The sequence below is a fragment of the Pagrus major genome, chromosome 20 (genome assembly GCF_040436345.1).
Source record: "Pagrus major chromosome 20, Pma_NU_1.0".
Taxonomy (NCBI): Eukaryota; Metazoa; Chordata; class Actinopteri; order Spariformes; family Sparidae; genus Pagrus; species Pagrus major.
The window spans coordinates 13,984,650-14,002,899 of record NC_133234.1 but is presented as its reverse complement, the minus strand read 5'-3'; the positions used below and the strand labels follow the sequence as shown (position 1 = coordinate 14,002,899).

The 18,250-nt window shown below is 41.7% G+C and overlaps 2 protein-coding genes across 2 annotated transcripts; both read right to left on the bottom strand.

Moving 5' to 3' along the window:
• Positions 1-135: 135 nt before the first annotated feature.
• eif3c (eukaryotic translation initiation factor 3, subunit C) lies at positions 136-9,462 on the bottom strand. The gene is made up of 23 exons (XM_073489085.1): positions 9,310-9,462; positions 7,968-8,085; positions 7,816-7,881; positions 7,531-7,720; positions 7,247-7,372; positions 7,086-7,137; positions 5,736-5,860; positions 5,516-5,646; positions 4,937-5,087; positions 4,681-4,784; positions 4,179-4,320; positions 3,894-4,019; positions 3,556-3,649; positions 3,230-3,417; positions 2,872-3,096; positions 2,592-2,783; positions 2,194-2,365; positions 1,941-2,100; positions 1,692-1,757; positions 1,400-1,487; positions 1,116-1,281; positions 898-942; positions 136-572 (listed from the first exon to the last, which is right to left on the bottom strand). The coding sequence occupies exons 2-23, from the start codon at positions 8,063-8,065 to the stop codon at positions 493-495; spliced, it is 2,787 nt and encodes a 928-aa protein (XP_073345186.1). The 5' UTR covers positions 8,066-8,085; positions 9,310-9,462; the 3' UTR covers positions 136-492.
• Positions 9,463-9,721: 259 nt separating this feature from the next.
• On the bottom strand, positions 9,722-16,525 carry LOC141015142 (uncharacterized). The gene is made up of 8 exons (XM_073489078.1): positions 13,888-16,525; positions 13,043-13,088; positions 12,584-12,733; positions 12,154-12,243; positions 11,836-11,961; positions 11,554-11,676; positions 10,958-11,029; positions 9,722-10,514 (listed from the first exon to the last, which is right to left on the bottom strand). The coding sequence occupies exons 1-8, from the start codon at positions 16,390-16,392 to the stop codon at positions 10,477-10,479; spliced, it is 3,150 nt and encodes a 1,049-aa protein (XP_073345179.1). The 5' UTR covers positions 16,393-16,525; the 3' UTR covers positions 9,722-10,476.
• Between the last annotated feature and the right edge of the window lie 1,725 nt (positions 16,526-18,250).

Below are 18,250 nucleotides of genomic sequence, written 5' to 3'. Positions count from 1 at the left end.
TAAACATCATTGTCCACAGCTACAAACCTCTGTAGACGCCCCCCCAGTATAAAATAATAATGTTAATAACTTTCACTGATGTGAATCTGGAGTTCAGTGTGGAGGAGGAGCCAAGAAGAAAACACAGAAACACACTTTATTAGTTTACTATTGTTTATTTGATAAGTCAACAAAACTTGACATGTCTGTCACCCGACTGTACTGCCACAAGCCAGCCACACTGCAGTGCCATTAGTAAACACCTTTCTATTAGCAATAATAACCTTAAAACTTCACTTTATCCAAACAAGTTGGCCATACTTAAATACCACACTGTGCAGTTGCAGTGAGAGGCTGTGGTAACTTTCAGCTGATTCAGGGTCAGTGAAAAGCAGTTTTGAGTCAAATGAAGGAGAAGAGCAAACAGCCAAGTGTTGAGCACAGAAACTCAGGTTGTTGTTATGGAATGAAGACTAGTTCAGGGGGAGAGACTGAAATCCACACGGTCCAAGCTCAGTAGTTGTTTTGGTTTTGATTTCTGTAGCCGCCTCGCTGGTAGCCCCCCTTGTTCTGCTGGTAGCCACCTTTCTGATCTGTGAACATGCAAAGAGGAAAACATGGTCAAAACAATAGCACAACTCTCCCCCAGAACACCTGTAAACACTTGTTGTACAACACTACGAACACACCTATTCTGTTCGAGCATGACCTGCCCTTTATCCTTAATCTGACATTTTAATGCATTACAAGTTAGTCACTGATTAAATGACATAAAACACTCAGTCAGCAACATTGTTATAATACAATGAACAAACAGACGACAACAGCCTCTGCAGAGGATCAGAGGCATGTTGGCTTGAAGAGGTCACCATGTGTTCCTTTGTATCCGAAGTGCAACTTCAGTGTGTCTTAACTTACCTCTCTGGTAGCCCCCCTTGTTCTGCTGGTAGCCACCTTTCTGATCTGTAATGCAAAGAACAAGCAGATATTGTTTATTACGAAGCACTATACAACCTTTAGTAGCAATAGAGATGTTGATGGAAGTCTACAAGATATAGCATTCACAGTCAATAACTTTAATGTGACTTGCAGTCATTGACAGCAGGGTTACAGTGAAGCGTGTTCCCTAAACTCACCTCTGTTGAAGTAGCCTCCATAGACGCCCTGTTTGAGGTCGAAGACGCGCTCGTTGTTCTCAACCAGGCTGCCCAGCTTCTCAGCCAGCTGCAGGGCCATGTTCTGCAGGGAGGTGGGCTCTGTGCGGTGCATCACCACCGTCTGTGTGGGCTGGTCGAGTGATGCCTGTTGGGAGGACGGGATGCATTTGAAAATGAAATGAAAAATACATTTGTAGATGTAGAGACGCAGCAAAAATACCATAAAAGGATATCGTGCTGCATCCACGCTGACAGAAACTTACCATCAGCTCCTCGTTGATGATCATCTTGCTGATGATGCTGTGAACCATGGGGATCTCCAACTCAAACATCTCAGATAGTGTCTGCATGCTGGAGGACAAACAAAAATTGTAAGAACATTTTTTCCCCCCCCAAGTAAATATTTTCATTATTGTCAGAAAATTGAGGATAAGCTTGGTTTGATCTCAGTGGTTTGCTTGAAGGGTAACTCCACCAATTTTACACATTAACCACTATTTCTGGTCTGAGTGGATGCAGACTGGTTGACACAAACCAGCTTCAGTTGTGACTCACCTGATGGAGTCGTACACACTGCTGTAGGTAAACAGATAAGTCCTCAGTGACTCCTCTTGGATCTTCCTATAAAAAGGAAACAATGAGAAAATTCATAAAAATGAAATTATGCAGGGCAACAAAATTAATTTATAATTGTAAATAATATCTGAATTACCTGACTGAATCATAGCATGGATATAAAGCAAACTTGCTACTTGATACGACTGAACGATGAACATTTGATGGATGATAACGGTTTATACCAACCTGACAAGCATCTCTCGTACTCGCTGTGTCTCAGGAAAAAGGTCCCAAACCTTGCTGTTCATCTTCTCATTGATGATGAATGAGTGGCAGGTACGCCAGTCTCCCATCTTCATGGCCTTGCTGGCTGCCACCACGTGCTCCCTCATGCTCTCTGGGGGTCCTGGAGGACAGACGGAGAGCAACAGTTATTCTCTCTGGTTTCTATGAGGAGTAAACATCCTGCTGTAAACAGCTGAGGGGACATGTTGCGTACCTAGCAGTGGCTGTCTCTCTCCCACCCTGAGCTGGTGGTGGAACTGCTTGCTGATCATCCTGCGGCGGGCGTCGAACTCGTGGGCGGCCATGTAGGGGATTTCCAGCAGCATGGCTGACACCAGGTACACACACTCCAGCAGCTCCAGGTTGATATGCATGTGGAATGGCACCTGCGAGGGAGATCAAAGCCACATCATCAGATTTCTGTACTACCCGACATCCTAATGCTCTGAAGACAATAATTTTCATTACTTGTTTCAAAAGTGCTCTAACTGCTGTATCACGAACACAACTGAAAAAGTAATTTCATGACACTCCATCCATTCGCTGTCAAGATATTTCCCAGAGACAGATACCCCTATCGCCACCCACATGTAAAAGTAATTTGACACTTACTTGTCTTCTCTTTTCAATCTTCTCCTGTTCAGCGTTCCTCTCCTGCATGTTCCTCATGAGCAAACCCTGTCCCAGGAGCTCCTTGGCGCGGCCAGAAGACTGGATGTCCAACAGGGCGTTGTGGGCGTCTTTAATCATGCCCTGCCTGAATGCACAGATGCCAAGCTGGACCATGGTTCTGTTGTACAGGATCTACACGAAAGACGAAACAGGTACTTAGCTTTCACTCAGGGTTCATTGTTGTTGTTTTGTGTAGCTTTGTGTGTGCCTGCCTGCCTACCTGTACGGGCGGGTCAGCGTGCTGGATGTTGTCCTGCAGGTGGCTCATCAGCATCAGGTCGCGGGCCTGGTACCAGCGGGAGTGCAGAGCGTGGTGGTAGATGTGGCAGAGGATAGCGCAGGTACGGATACGGTCGGTGCGATCCTTGGCGTAGATGAATTTGCAGAGGCGGTCCATGATGACGGCGCTGTCCTCCCCCTCGCTCTCCTCCTGGTCCTGCTCAGACTAAACGGCAGACAGAGAGACACGACTCAGTATTCATATAAACGTCCAGATGCACTTCCACTTACTGCTTCCACCCTACTGCTTGTGTTTGTCATGCTGAAGATCAGTTGTACTACTCCTTTTCTCTTCTCACCTTGGACTCTCCCTGGAGGCCCAGGCTGCGGCGGTGGGCCTTGTAGTCAAACTTGTAGTAGGTGTGCATGATTCTGCGCAGGTAGATGCGGCAAATCTCCTCTGTGCTGCCCTTGGTCTCCATGTAGTCGAGCAGTCGGTCAATGATGCCACACACTCGTCCTTCGTCTTTCAGATTGTCGACATATTCTGGAGGAAGAGTGGAAAGGAGACTGATGAGCTACTACTAATGATACAGCAACACACTTCAGGGATTCATCATTTTCTAACACTATGATTTACATTCACATCTAAAATTAAAACCTCATAATGAAAAATAAGTCTCACCTTGCGAGTGGGGATCGGTGTTCTGCATGATCTTGGTAAACTCTTCATCCATCCTCTCTACCAATGTTAAGATGCATCCACGCACCCTGTATGGCTGACAAACACACACAATAAAGCAATAAATACTTAATCAATGCCATCCTCTATCTGCAGTTACAAGATACAACCACAAACAATGCAGACTGTACAGAAGGTTCATTTCCATGTAAGCTAAAAATGATGCTGCTTCCATAATTTACAGCACAAATGATACATATACAGAAACAAAGACATTGTTGGAGGGATTCGGTTTTGAGATATTACACCTTCAACCAGACCCGAAAATAAAAGGAGGATACCTGGTCATTGTTGCTCAGACTCTCACTGTCCTCTGCGATGTTCTCCCCGATGAAGATGTTGTTGTTTTCAAAGAGGATGTTCAACAGCTCGTCTATACAGTCCAGGCACTTTTTCCACATGTCAGGCTGAGGGAAAACAAGATCATTCAGATATTATTATTAATTTCAATGGGTGTGTTATACCAATATATAAATATGTGTACTTCAAATCAATTAGATGAATTTTTCAAATCTTTACCAAGTATAAAACCTGAATTTAATGTTACATTGTAATACGGCTCCTACCTTCATGAAGGCCGCCAAGTTGGGGTTGTAGTCGTACAGGGAGGCGATGATGTTGAATTTAATCTTGACACTGATACCTTGGCCCAAGTTATTCTCATTAGCGATGTTAGCCAGAGCGTGGAGCAGTTCAATCTGTGCAGCCCTGTCAGAGGGAGAAAAAAGGAAGGCTGCTATAAACATCTAAAACATTACAGACTGTATCTTTGAATATAAAATACAATAAATAATAAAACATGCAAGGGAATCGCTGATGTTCATCACTAGATTTAAATGGTGTTTGTAGTACTAATAATACTTAGTGTATATTTAGTAATAAAACAATGTCTTGCAAGGTACAGCAATTAAATGTAAAATAATGTATTTAGTGAGTGTAAATAAGAGATATTATTTACATGGCACATCCGTTTTAATAAGTTATCTGTGTTGGTGTTTCTTTAGTATGAATAATATATGTGTCAGTATTTTCTATGAAGCAGAGCTTTAATGTATGATGTGGTGTTACCTGTCTGTGCCCTTTTTGCCTCTCGCTTGCAGGATCTCATTCAGCTTCTTCACCACCACCGGTACGTTGATCTCTGTACCTTTGGCAAACATCTTGGGCTTTTCCTGATAGACAGAATTCACCACGTGACAAGATTAATATTGACATTATTTGTTGATCCACATTATGTGGTTGTTTCAAATATGGAGTGTAAAATCTATTGTTCTATCTTGTTCCACTAAATCTAAAAATGGTTTTAACAAAATATTTTTTTTACCTTGACCATCGGGGCGCCTCCCTTCACCTTCTCCCAGCCTCCTTCAACCTCCTCTCCTCCCTCCTCCTCAGCCTCCTCCTCTAGACGCTCCTTCTTCTTGGTCTTTTTCTTCTTCAGCACTTTTTTGTCACTCTTCTCCAACTCCTGGTTCCTGAGGACAGATGCAGAGTGTGTGTTGGTAAGTCTACATAATACTTATTTGACATACTGCTAGGGCTGAAATTTGGTATTCTTTTCATTGTTACTTCATCTGACAATTATTCATTTTCATTCAACAGTTTGGCCTGTAAAATATCAAAGATAATGTAAAAAATGATGCCAACAAATGTCTTATTTTTTCCGATGGTAAAAAAACTCCAGTGTGTTTGATTTACAATGGGCAGAAGAAAGAAAACAAAAGCAAAATTCTTTATTTGACAGGCTACTTAAATTATCAAAACTGTACATGATTAATTTTCTGTCAAAGCATGCGTCCCATTTTGCCTTGTGCTGCTCCGTCACATTTCGTTTATATCGCTCAAAATGTACGAACATTTTCTGATGTAAATCAAAAACTAAGATGAGGAGAAGAAGACTCACTTCTTGAGGAAGACCACGGCCAGGGATGCACCCTGTCCATCTCCATCATCTGAGCTCTCACTGCCACTGTCGACGCTGTCTGAGCCCCAGTCTCCATCATCATCTTCATCATCACTAGAGGAGGACTCATCCTATCACAGGGAGAGAAACCACAGCACATTAGCACAAGGTTGTTTCTTGTTGTTGTTGTTCGTTGTTATACAACGTGCTGGCCTCCTACCCCGGATCCCTTGGCAGACTTGAGGAACTTGCTGGCGTCTGCGGAAGCCTCTGGCTTTTTCTTTAAGAAGGCCTTGGCTGACACTCCGTCTTCTCCTGCCTCTCCCTCACTGTCAGAAGACGAGCCTTGTAGGACAAACAAAGGATGGATTTTAGAGTTGACCTGTGATCTTACTAGCATCGATTTGTCTGTAATGCATGCAACAGAGTTTAGCACAAAATGAAAACCTGCTACGTGGCAAATACTGACAAAACACTATTACCGTATTGACCCGAATATAAGACGACCCTGAATATAAGACGACCCCTCTTTTTCAAGACCAATATTTGGAAAAATACTTTTTATTTGGACAAAATTTCATTTGCATAAAAAAAAATTCATTTTTTGCCCTGTACATTTCAACATCGTTGGTGTTCATGCGGGGGGGGGAAAATCATAAAATCTTCTATAACTCCGCAAATAGGCAAAGCGAACGCACTTCACGGTTCTCTATGTCATAGGTTATAACAGTGCAATTAAACGAGCATAAGCCTACTGGCTTAACCTGTGCAATAAACGGCGCACATTTTCTTGACAAACAGTGTCAGAACAGTCTGCAAAATGTGAGAACAATAACATCTAAAAACACCACGAACAGTTTTTTGTTTTTTTTCATTCATTCAGCTGCATCCTCCGCATCACTGGGTTCCTCCTCCTCACTCGCACTTTCGTTGTCGCTCGCTGCCGCTGCCGCCGGCTCCTCCCACATCAAATCATATTCACACACCCTTCTGTCAACTTCTGTGAAGCGACCAGTTTGTGGACCACGATAGCTCCTTCTCTGGCTGTGAGCGTTTTTTAGCTCATCTTTCTGGGACCGCCAGCGTCGCACGTTGCACTCAGTCACATCATATTTTTTTCCTGCCCTCACGTTATTCGTTCTCTCAGCTTCATTTACAACCATAAGTTTAAAATTCGCATCATAACTTCTCCTCTGATTTTTATTCACCTGACCGACTTTGGAAGCACTTTTTTCAAGTGGATCTCTGTGTCCGGGCTGCATCTTTCTGTCATTCAGTACAGTAGCTTATGCAAATGAAGGCTAACACACCCACCATGCTTGTTTATGTTTACAGGATCACGTTAGGGTCACACTGCACTAAACGCTGACGGAGACAAAAGCGCTCATATGGCGCTACCTATTGTTTTACATGAGTTATTCCTTAGACCCCGAATATAAGACGAGGCGTAATTTTCAGGCATTTTTCAAGGGAAAAAATATCGTCTTATATTCGGATCAATACGGTAATTCCATTCTACAGATCCTATCCAATTCTACAGAATCCTCAGATATGGAAACATAAAGCTCACCAGAATCCCCTGGCTCCTTCTCCTCCTCTTCATCTGCAGACTCCTGTGGGTTCTAACAGAGACACAGAAGACACTGAGGTTGTAAGTTTACCTCTCTCAACCAGTCAAGTTTCTGTATGTTTTAAAGCACAGAAGAAATAAGATAAAGTGTCCCAATTTACCTCCTTGTATGCAGCTATTTCTGTTTCATAGTCTCTGTTGTACTTGCGGATCTTCTGACGGAGTGTACTGAGGGCTTTTGCATTGTTCTTGTTCATCTTCTTCTTGCCTTCTTTGTCCTCCCAAAGCTAGAAGAACATAATGTTAATCATTTCAACCAACACTGGAAATGCAGACTACATTGACCAAAGTTAATATACTTCATTATCTGAGGGGAGTATTAACTTATAGTTAAATAACATAGTTGGTATTTTTCAGAGTTGCGGTTTAATTTTAGTCTACTGACCTGGTTCAGGTAGTCCTCCAGGTCGGCTAGCAGACGAATGTAGAAAGGTGGAACACCCTCTTTGTCCACGATATTCTTGCTTTTGAGGAACGCTCGACATAGCTGTTCAAACTCCTCCAGACATTTGGCCATGTCACGAATCTTCATAGCATTGCGGATAGTCTTGATGAGGTTGGTCAACTCCTCGAACCTAACATTTAAGAATGAAAATATTCAAAACAAAACTGATAAGTGAGTCTGCAAATTAAAAAAAAAGACAAGACCAAAAAAAGGGGCCACACCGACCTTTTGTCTTTGGCGCTGCGCACCACTCTCTTAGTATCCTCCTCATCGTCACTAAGAAGCAGCGACCTGTGAATACAATAAGGATGCGTGAGATTATGACAAAAAGTGGAATTTGAGTCCTGTTGATAGGATTTATTATAAGTTGCACTGACTGCTTGAAAGTCGTCCCGGGTGCTTTAGGGGCGATCTCATCGGCAGATGAGGACTCCTCTGACTCGCTGTCAGACCCGGTGGCAAAGAAACGAGACATCGCTGAAAGAAGATGTCAATCTGCAAGGACAAAATGAAACATGTGAGGAATGATATTTAAGAGATTGCAGCATCTTTCTACATCAGCGCTATCTGAAATGTGAACATTTTGCTTCCTACTATTAATCAAGTGTGAATGAAAACTATTTTTTTAATAATTAAATCTAATTGTGATGCTTCTGAAGGCAAGACTAAAATGTTAATAAAGGTTGTTCATTTCCACTTTACTGTTGAAGTTACTGCTGCTCAATAAAGCTGTCAATTATCAAAAAACATTTTTATAGTCTTGCTTTTGTGTCTGTATCATTTTATTCTTTTCACTGTTCTTTATCCATTTATCTGTCTACTCCCTCTCATGTGGTGCCTTATTGTCGTTATTTATGCTTTTAAAAAAAACAAACTGTATTGCCTTTGAGTGATTTGCCTTTTACTTGTATTTATTCCTTCTCCTAGTCTGTAATAAGACTGATTCAGTATAAATCAAGATGTTGTTATTATCACACAATACAGCTGACACACAACTGGGGAAATAACATACTTTTCTAAGATGGATAATGGAGTATGGCTGTGTTAGGTATAAATCATCCCAATGGAGTTTATCGGTGGTATGATACCAGTAAATACAATAAAAGCTTGAAGTTTTGTCAAGCTACATGTTATCTGGCTAGCTAACGTAAGCTACAACACTGTCGCTGCCCAACAATCACACAATAAGGGACCAGTGTTTGCTTGGGTTAGCTCAACATGCGACGGCCTTGGCAGACTATGAAGACTTTGACAGCTAACGCAAACATTGTTTAAAGGTTAATTTAGCACAGCATGTCACGGTTGACATGCTCTCAGTAATTGATGGTTGTCCACACAAAAATCAACGGGGCGACGTAGAGACGCTAGTAAAGTTAGCAACTGGCGTAACGTTACGTACGTGCTATGCTAACAGCATCTAGCTTTGACAGATGGATTACAAGTGAAGTCAAACTGAGAACCACACTGTAGCGTTGGAAGCAACTGGCGTAACAAATCGCACAGATCATATTTTCTTTACAAAATCCACATACTGTAAAGATATATCACAGCCTTGTAAGCAAGCTAACGCTGATCCATATGTGACATACTAACGTGGCGCGGGGTTGTTGCTAAGCTAACGCTAGCACCAGGCCTCTCCGCATGCGTCGCCGGCAAATACACTTCACGAATACGACGAATATCCTCTCATAGTTCAGTCAAATATTGGCACAGACTCACCTACGTCCTCGTGAAAGTTATCCTGTGGTGTGTCTGTCCGCTTTGAATCGTTATAATATCCAGTTTTGCAGAGCAGCGGCCACAAATAAAGGTGTGCGACAGCCTTGCCGGGCACTGGCGTGGGGAAAGGAAGTGCGCTGCAGAGCCACAGATCATAGGGATGGTCCGCGGCAGAGCTACTCACAACAGCGACGAGTTATGTCGCCACCTAGTGGCTGGAAACCGTAACAGCATTCACCTGTTCTTGGAGCTCATAGTGTAGACAGATTTTTCTAACACAAAACATAATAAAAGTAACACAAAAGTGAACAGATTACTCACAGCATGTTTATTTCAAATATCTTAGATATAAGCAAACTCTTAAGATCACAACACACGTCTCAGAGTGAGAAGAAGCTAGAAGTTATACACATACACATACAGTACCTTCATCTCATCACTGTTCATTAATGTACTTTAATATTACAGAGCTTTATCGTGTCCTTTCTACGTTCTTGTAGGTCAGATGACAGCTGATTAAAGCACTTAAAAAAGGTATTTGTGTTCATTTTATAAACAGCATCCAAATCAGGGTTTCACGATTTCCTGTGAGCATTTTATAAAAGACCAGACTCCAATAATATAAAAACTGGTCAACCAAAGGCAATATTTTATACAGAAGAGTTTCAAAGCATACAGTAAAACATGTCAAACCTCTTAAATGAGTAAATATGTGTTAAATGTTAGCATATTTATTAATAAAATACATTTATTGAAGTAAAGTAATTTACGATGTGTATCTGTGATTCAAACATTTATGAATGAGGGCAGATATTCTATTAAAAGGTGCACTATGTGGCCTGAGGGAAGGAAATTTTCAATCAGAATTGAACATTTGTTTGTGCCTAAACAAACAAACAAACAAACAAACAAACTCTTTCATACTGTTTCTATGTTTATAGTTGGCGGACCCTGCCACCTTTCTTGCTTCAAACAGTGTCCTGGTGACCTTATTTTCCTCTGAGAACAGCTTGTTTTGGAAAAAATAAATATTTTTGAGTTTGTATTAATACCTCATTAATACTGTAAATATTACAATTCTGAGTTTGAATTTCTTCATCAAAACTACACAGTGCCCTAATGTGTGTTCACACAATATTCTCTCTGGGATTGCAACAAAAATCAACTTCAGCATTCATCCTGTGGTTTTCTGTACTTCAACAGCTCTGGAAAAAAGAAAAAAGAAACAAAGGCATTGAGAGACACCACACCGAACACAAAGAAACATTGGGATCTTGGGAGGAAAAGCTGTGATTCAGATAGACACGGTTTACAATGTTACAGCTATGACATCACCTAATAGCTAAACTGTTGCACCTCTGCTGATGAATTTAACACTTAGTTTGCCCACAAATTGCCAATAAAGGTTTGGAAATTCATCACTCTGCAACAACCTAAAAATCCAGCTAAAACATGATGTGACAGGGCCCAGAGCCGATACCATCATACCACTGAGGTCATTATTCGATGAGTGGTACTGATAATGAAAGGGACTGTGAAAAAGCACTGATATTTATTTTATTCCAGAACCGTGTAGCATAATTGATGATTAATTTCTGAATCATTTGCAATAAAAACATAAAGATGAGACCACAGTAACGACTCATACCTTCTTTCAGTGTCTTTATTTCTTCTGATTTCATTTCCAGTTGCTGTTCAAGCACGGCACATTTGGCACAACCTGAAATACAATGTGAAGCACACATTACTGAGGACAAGGTCAAATCTTTTATCTTCTGCTTTTTTTTATTAGTAGTACTGTATTAGTGAGGGTGACTACCTGATTTTTAACTTCCCTATACTACTCCTGCTTCCTCCAGCCACGCTATGTGGTCATAGTGGTGATAGTGCTCGGTCCCAGTGGAGCAATTTATTCATTAAGACACAGTCTGACTTCCTTTCATGACAGAACACGTAAGCTTGTCACTTCTATATGGACAATCAATACTGATGTAAGCAGACTTTTGCAGCGTCATAAAAAATTAAACCTTCATTAGTTGCTGTCAGATGTTGGCAGCTGTATTAAAAGAACCGGTTATCAATGTAAGAAGCGATAGCAGAACAACGTTTTGTTAATATTTGGATCAAAGATTGTACCATTATGATTAATCACAAAAACTTCAACAAGATGTCTGATTCAGGGAAAAAAATACATTAGAAGTACCCTCAGCCGTCTATTTTGGCATCTCATCACTCCCGACTTACCATGGCCTTGGGGTTTAGGTAGCAGAGCTTTATGGCTGGTTAAAGGCTGCTTCAGGGATCTGGCTCTGCTAACAGCATTACATGATGCTGATGTTTCAGCAGTACAGGCGGGGACTGCAGCACCTGAAAGCACGTGGTAAAGAGCCATTACCAGAACAGGTAAGTAACTCAACAAAAGTCAGACGTCAGGGTTACCAAACACACCAGATCATAAAAACCTCTAGCAACATGAATTACATCACAGTCTACATAACAGAGCAATATGATACAACTCCGACCTACCATCTCTTTGGGTTTTAGCTGGCAAGGCTCTCTGACCGGTTGTGGGCGGTTTCAGGTTTTTGGCTTTGTTTGCAGCATCACAGGAAGATGCAGAGGTCTCAGCACTAGCAGATGGTAAGGGAGCATCTGAAAGGTTGAGATAAAAGTAAGTTATGTCTATTTCAGGAACTCCGAAAAGTCTGATTTTTCAATACCATCACGATAACCGTTGTCAGTTAGCTTCTGTGCTTATACTAACCATGCCAGTCTAAAAAATGGTCAAGATAATGAAAATCACTGCGTGATTACAGCATTCCTTTGCAGTAACTCAGTAATTACCCATTTTCTTCCTCTTTGCTGTTGGTAATGCTTCACCTCTGGTTAAGGGATGCCTCTTTGCTTGTGACATTTTTGTCGCAGAGTTAGTGGCTGAGAGAGACAAAACACACAATTACATTCAAATTAATGACCGTGGATTCATTCCCCTGTGCAGAAAATACTCAACACAGGCACTTTTTAACTGAAAATTAAAAAACACCTCTTAAAGTGGTTAAACAGATCTGCCCACTACAATAAATAAAAAATAAATACGATTTAAATCATTTGATGTTTTAAATACCAACTATGATCTTCGAAACTAGACTGAACAACAGTCAAGCATTTAAAAGGTGGAGGGAGTATCAGAATTTTAACGTCAATATATACATTTTTTGGACTGGCACATGTCTTTAATCAGTCAATGTACACATTCTGACTGCTGTACGATTACCTGTAGGTCCGCAGAGTTTGTCAGTGCTCAAAGAAGCCTGTGCGTTGCTTCTTGCAGATGGCGGCCTGAGACCCGGTGCAGCTCTCTGGATGCCTGATGGTATAGCACTACACCGTGGTTTCTGCAAGCCAGGATTGGGCTGCTTGGATCCTAACGGCAGCACGGAGGGAAGAAAGAATAGATAATTGATACTGTGAGCACACACACATATCCCATTTAGAGGGCATGTATACTGTCGCTATAGTAGGACTGAATGATAGAAAAAATTAGGAAAAAGAAACAAAACAAAAACTTGGTCTAAAAATCTGAAAAACTACATCAATTTTTACATTACCCCATAGTTCACTGACTGATGCTTAAATATATAAAACATATTTTAATAATTCACTCCCAACATTTATGAAGAATAAAACTCCAATCTACAAAGCCCATTCTGAAAACACAACACACACAGCCTACCTGTTGCTGTAGCACGCAGGTTGTACGGGGCTGATATTCCTGTAGTCTTAAATACACAAGAAAAAAGGATGTAATCAATACAAGTAGTCAATGCTTGTGTTACATGGTCTGGTCTTGCTTATAAAAAAAGTTCATTTGATCCATTTAATTAAACTTGAGTTGCTGACCAGAGTTTCCGTTATCCATTAATAACCTTAAGTCGATATATTTAATGTCTCTGTTCATAATGTCCGGCAGTCCGGTCTGGTAGTAGTGAGTAGCGTGAACTTGGCATTGCCTTGCAAGGCAGCTGGAGTCACAATATAACGTGATATTGTGAATTCACCTCGCCAGGCTTCGCGCTATGAGCTTGAGGCCGAATATACGGTGGTGATGTATGGCTGTAACGAGTGAGAGAAGCGACTGTATGTTTGAAAACAACGACAGCCCTGAAGAGGTTAGCTTAGATGCTGCTATAGCATCTGTTATATCAAAACTGGAGAGTATTTCATTGAAAGAAGAGCAAAGAAGGGCACTGATGGCTTTTCTCCACAGAAAAGATATTTTAGCTCATCTCCCAAATGACCTCATTAATAGGCTCCACTAGTTGTAGCACTCTTCTACTGTTTATCTGATTGGTTTAAGTTAGCCAGTGACAGATGGTGACAGACATATGGATTTATCCAATCACCTGACAAGTATTTTTTTGAGAGCCTGCCATTTCCTGAACAGTTTCTAAGAGCGACTTCCCAGATGGTTTTGTGTAACAAACCGTCTGGTGCGTCAGGTTAACGGAAACCCTGGTGCTGTCAACATTTTGTACACTCAGTAGACAACAAGAAGATGTTCAAGTTTCAAAAGCCTACCACGTGAGGTGCCTCAGAAGCGGCAGTATTTCTCAGAGCTTCAGCTTGGGTTCTTTGTCTCGTCATTGGCAGGCCTGATGTCATCGGCTCAAACCTTCCTGGAAGTAGGGAGGCTGGCTTGTACTTTAACAACTGAGAAGCAGCTTTCAAAGGAGGCCGAAGGGATTTAGCAGCGGGTTGCGTCAGGAACGTTTTACGGTCACAGATGATGTTTGACGGCACGTCTGATGGCAACTGTCCATTTGGTTTCCTGGGACCGTCCCCATACAGTTTTTTCTGTGCCCCGATGATTTTGCCGTCTTCTCGCTCAAAGTGGAAGTTGACCATTTTGCAGTTAGTCATTGGTGTTGAAGTAATCAACGAGTCTGCCCTTAAATCTAGGGTATCATCCAAATTTAATGTGTTTGCTTTGTTATCCTGCTCCATATCCATGCTCTGATGGCCTAAAGTGTCAGAAAGACCAAGTTGCGCAGGCAGACCTGATTGCGAATGATCTTTAGCCTCACATCGATCAGCTCCAGGAACAGCCTCCACAACTGGATTAACTTCAAACGTGCTCTCAGGGGTGTCAACCATCTTGGCATTAGGTTCTGTACTTTCTGTTGTCCCATTGTGTTTGGATAATTCAGGATTGTGGACCTCAGAATTGTGTTTGGGACTACTCGTTGCATTACAGACCTTAGGAGGAGAGGGCCTGTCCAAAGTGTTCTGGTGACTGTCACTCGAGCTCGTTTCTGACACGGTTATTGTGCCATTCTGTTGAGAAGGAGACTTGGTATCAAAAGTGTTGCTCTGAAGGCTAAAGGTTGCAGCCCCAGCTTCACCTAAAGTACTATTTCCACTCGATTTGTGAAGAGAATGCCTATCAAAAGTGACATTCTGCACATCACATGTGCCACTTGCCTTTACGGCTGAGCTATTTGGATTAATAACAGAGGAAGTTTCGGTGGTATTCTTAGAGGCTGAAGCAGACGGATCTTGAGCCTCACTCTCCACTGTGGGACTGTTTACATTGGATGGGGGCAGATCCAGTGTCTTATTTTGAGGTATCTGTGCATAAGTGTTTACACTGGTAGAGGCACTCAGATTGGACTGCTCAGCAACGGTAAACGTGCCATTCCCAGACCCAGCTGTTTTTGGACTTGGCTGTGGCACGTTGTCATGGCTCTTAAGCGGCTCTTCATTGTTAGCTTCTATAGTGTCAGAGTTCACCACCTCTTCACCATCAAGCTCAAAGGTGCCATTCTTTGAACTGATGTTGCACTGCATATCAGAAGCAGAGACCTCCGATACAGCACACTGATCAGACATGTCACTGGAGGAGCTTACGTCGTGGGTGACATTAGCAGGATGGGTACCAAGTGTGTCCTCAGCTGTTTGAGTCTTCGCCATGTTTTGTCCACTGGGCTCTGATGAAGGTTGACTGTCTTCTGAAACACTGTCCATAGAAATATCCCGAGTCACTTCCAAAGAAGCTTTCGGTGTGTTTTCATTCTCACACTTATCAGACTGTTCACTAATGGAGCTTACAGTGTGGGTGACATTGCCATCAAGAGTACTTGACAAATCTTCACTTGGAGTAATTTCCAATGTGCCAGACTCTGCTGGAATTTGTCCACCGAGTGCTGAGGAAGGTGTGTTGTTTTCCAAACTATCCACGGATGAAATATCGTTTGTTACCTCCAAGGAGGACACTTCCCCTCGTGGTGAAAACTCTGAATCATGTGTAACATCAAGCAGAGTAATTTCAGGGAAGAATCTGTCATCCAGCCAGCGCAGAGGAGCATCAACAAGCTCTGGTGTCTTATTCTGAGGGCAGGGTATTTGGGCAGTAGTGTTAGTGGAGGCACTCAACCTGGGGGGCTGGGGAAGAGCAAGTGAGCTCTTCACAGACCCACCTGTCACAGGTGTAGAAGGCACACTGTCAGGAAGAGCTGAGTCATTTTTAGTCATCTGCATCGTGGAATCACAGGTAACATCAAGGAGAGTAATTTCTGGCAAGCATTCGTCAGCCAGCCAGCATGCAGGGGCATTACTGTCACCTAATGATCGTCCAGAATGACTGCTAGAGAAGTTGGGATACTGGCTAGAACTTCCAGTTGATTTTTGGTAATTTGCTGCAGTATTGCCGGGGGAAAAGGGGGGAGCTGTCAGATGAGGATTGTTTCCACGTTTTAAAGGCTCTGGAGATGCACATCTATTGCCAATATTTAAGTATTTTACAATTGGCGTTAGAGCAGACCGGAGACCAGAGAGCCGGGACATTGCCTTGACTCCACCATTGCCGCTTGTTGGACCTGGGGTTGAAAAGGTGCAGGTGTCAGAGAGAGGCTCATTTTCTCCACCTGGCTGTGTAGAGGAATATCCTACCACATCTCCTACTTGGACTTCGAGCTTTGAAGTTCCAGCTATTGCCGTGACTCCTGTTGGAATATTTTCACGGCATTCATCGTCCTCATGAATGTCCTGAACACATGAGGTTTGCAGTGTTGTCTCATTAGCCATGCCAGATGATTTCTCTTTTGTTTTCACAGGAGGAAAATAGGGTTTTCTTGTTTTGTTTTGTTTTTTGGATAGGACACACTGCTCAGTCTTCTTGACACATCTTTTTTCAGGTGACTTCTCAGACTCCCCTTGCCTGCAGCCTGTGGATTAAACAATATGAGTAATGCAAAACATGTTTCACTTTTACATTATAACAGTGATCTCGTGTGCTGTTCTCCAAAGCTGGGCCTAACATACTCTTTAAAGTACAAGTACCCAATATAGTAATTCTAGTAGCTGTAATAAGTTACCTCCACTCCTGCTAGTGTTGATAGGCTATTACTTGTGACGTGAACCAATCAGATGGTGTTGTGAGTGGTGTTGTGTTCATCAGAACAATGATGAATATTGACCCTGATAACCTTCTATCCTTTTAACAAAACAACGTTTTAGGTAAAAAACACTAAAACATTTTAATCTTAGAATAAGCCAACTAAATATTTTCATGATCGCATTATAACATGTCATTAGGCAATGAGGCAGTACTGGGGCTTTTTGATAAACAATAGTAATTAAACATAGTGTTAACTGACTAACTCTAGCTAGATGCAAGGACATCGCAACAAGCTAGCGCAGACTGATGACAGGCTGAGCAGGTAACATACATTCACGTCAGTTTCAGAAAGAAAACAGCACTGACCAGTGTTGTTCTGTCACGTTTTATCTTAAGAGTTTACAGTAGTAATGTATTATTAGTTTGTAGTAACTTAGTGAAGTTATGTTCGAGGCATGGGACACCAGTGACACTCCCGAAACGAGGTTAAGCTAATGTTAGCTTGGTAACGTTACTTGGTAGAAGCAAAGTCTCTGGTAGAAGGGAAACAATTTGACTTACCAATGTCAACAGGCACTTTTGTTGGAGGTTAACGTCCGTGAAAATATCTTAAATGTTGCCTTTTTTTGAGACTGTAGTCTCCTGAGTGAACATCTAACGTCAACTGAATATCAACACAACATCGAGAAGTTCATGAAATCACAACCAACGGAGCGCCGCTGCTGTTTCAAACGTCAGTTTTGCTCACGCTTATTGGGTGATTCCAGCCAATCACAGCGGGAGGTTTCTTCTTCGTGTATTTTAGAGTGAGTAAATCCATGAATGGGGCAATACTGCCACCTGCTGTCTCGAATTAAACTAGATTTAAAAAATAAATACATTTCTGTAATTTTCTCTAATCTGCAAAGTTTAAAGTACTCTCATTCACTGTGTGGATTTTAAACTCAGTATTGATTAATCATACTATCATGAGTAGCAAATTTAAGCCTGTTTTATTCAGTAGAAAGGCCTAACAAGTGCACATGCTTCCTTACAGAGAACAAGGGCTCACTGAATAGTTTGAAGAATATCACGTCATCTGCAACAGACTTCACAGTCACCTGATTTCAACTCTGCTGGACACTAATTAGAGATTTTTGGACTGACATGTCAGCAGGTTTGGGTACAGTAGTAGTGGATTACATGTTATTTGTGATTACATAATCAGATTACAAAAGATGAGTACTGAACTACAACCAGGCCAGGGGGGAAATGTATAATTAATTTAGTTACATTGTCAAGGATTACTTGGTTGCAATTTTTGATTATGTCTTGATTTAGTTTTAAAATCATGAAATTTTTTTTCGTTAAACGAGTGCTCTATTATATTGATGAAGGAGTGCTCTATTAGATCATGCGAGGCACGTCTGACATGTAGGATATTTTAGACAAGTGCTTCACTTTGTGTTACAAGAGCAAAATCTTCCATTCTCATGTGGCCCGACAACTTACTTCTGTCACCATCTTTCTCCACTAATTGTTTAATTTTTGTGCAAGAAAATACCA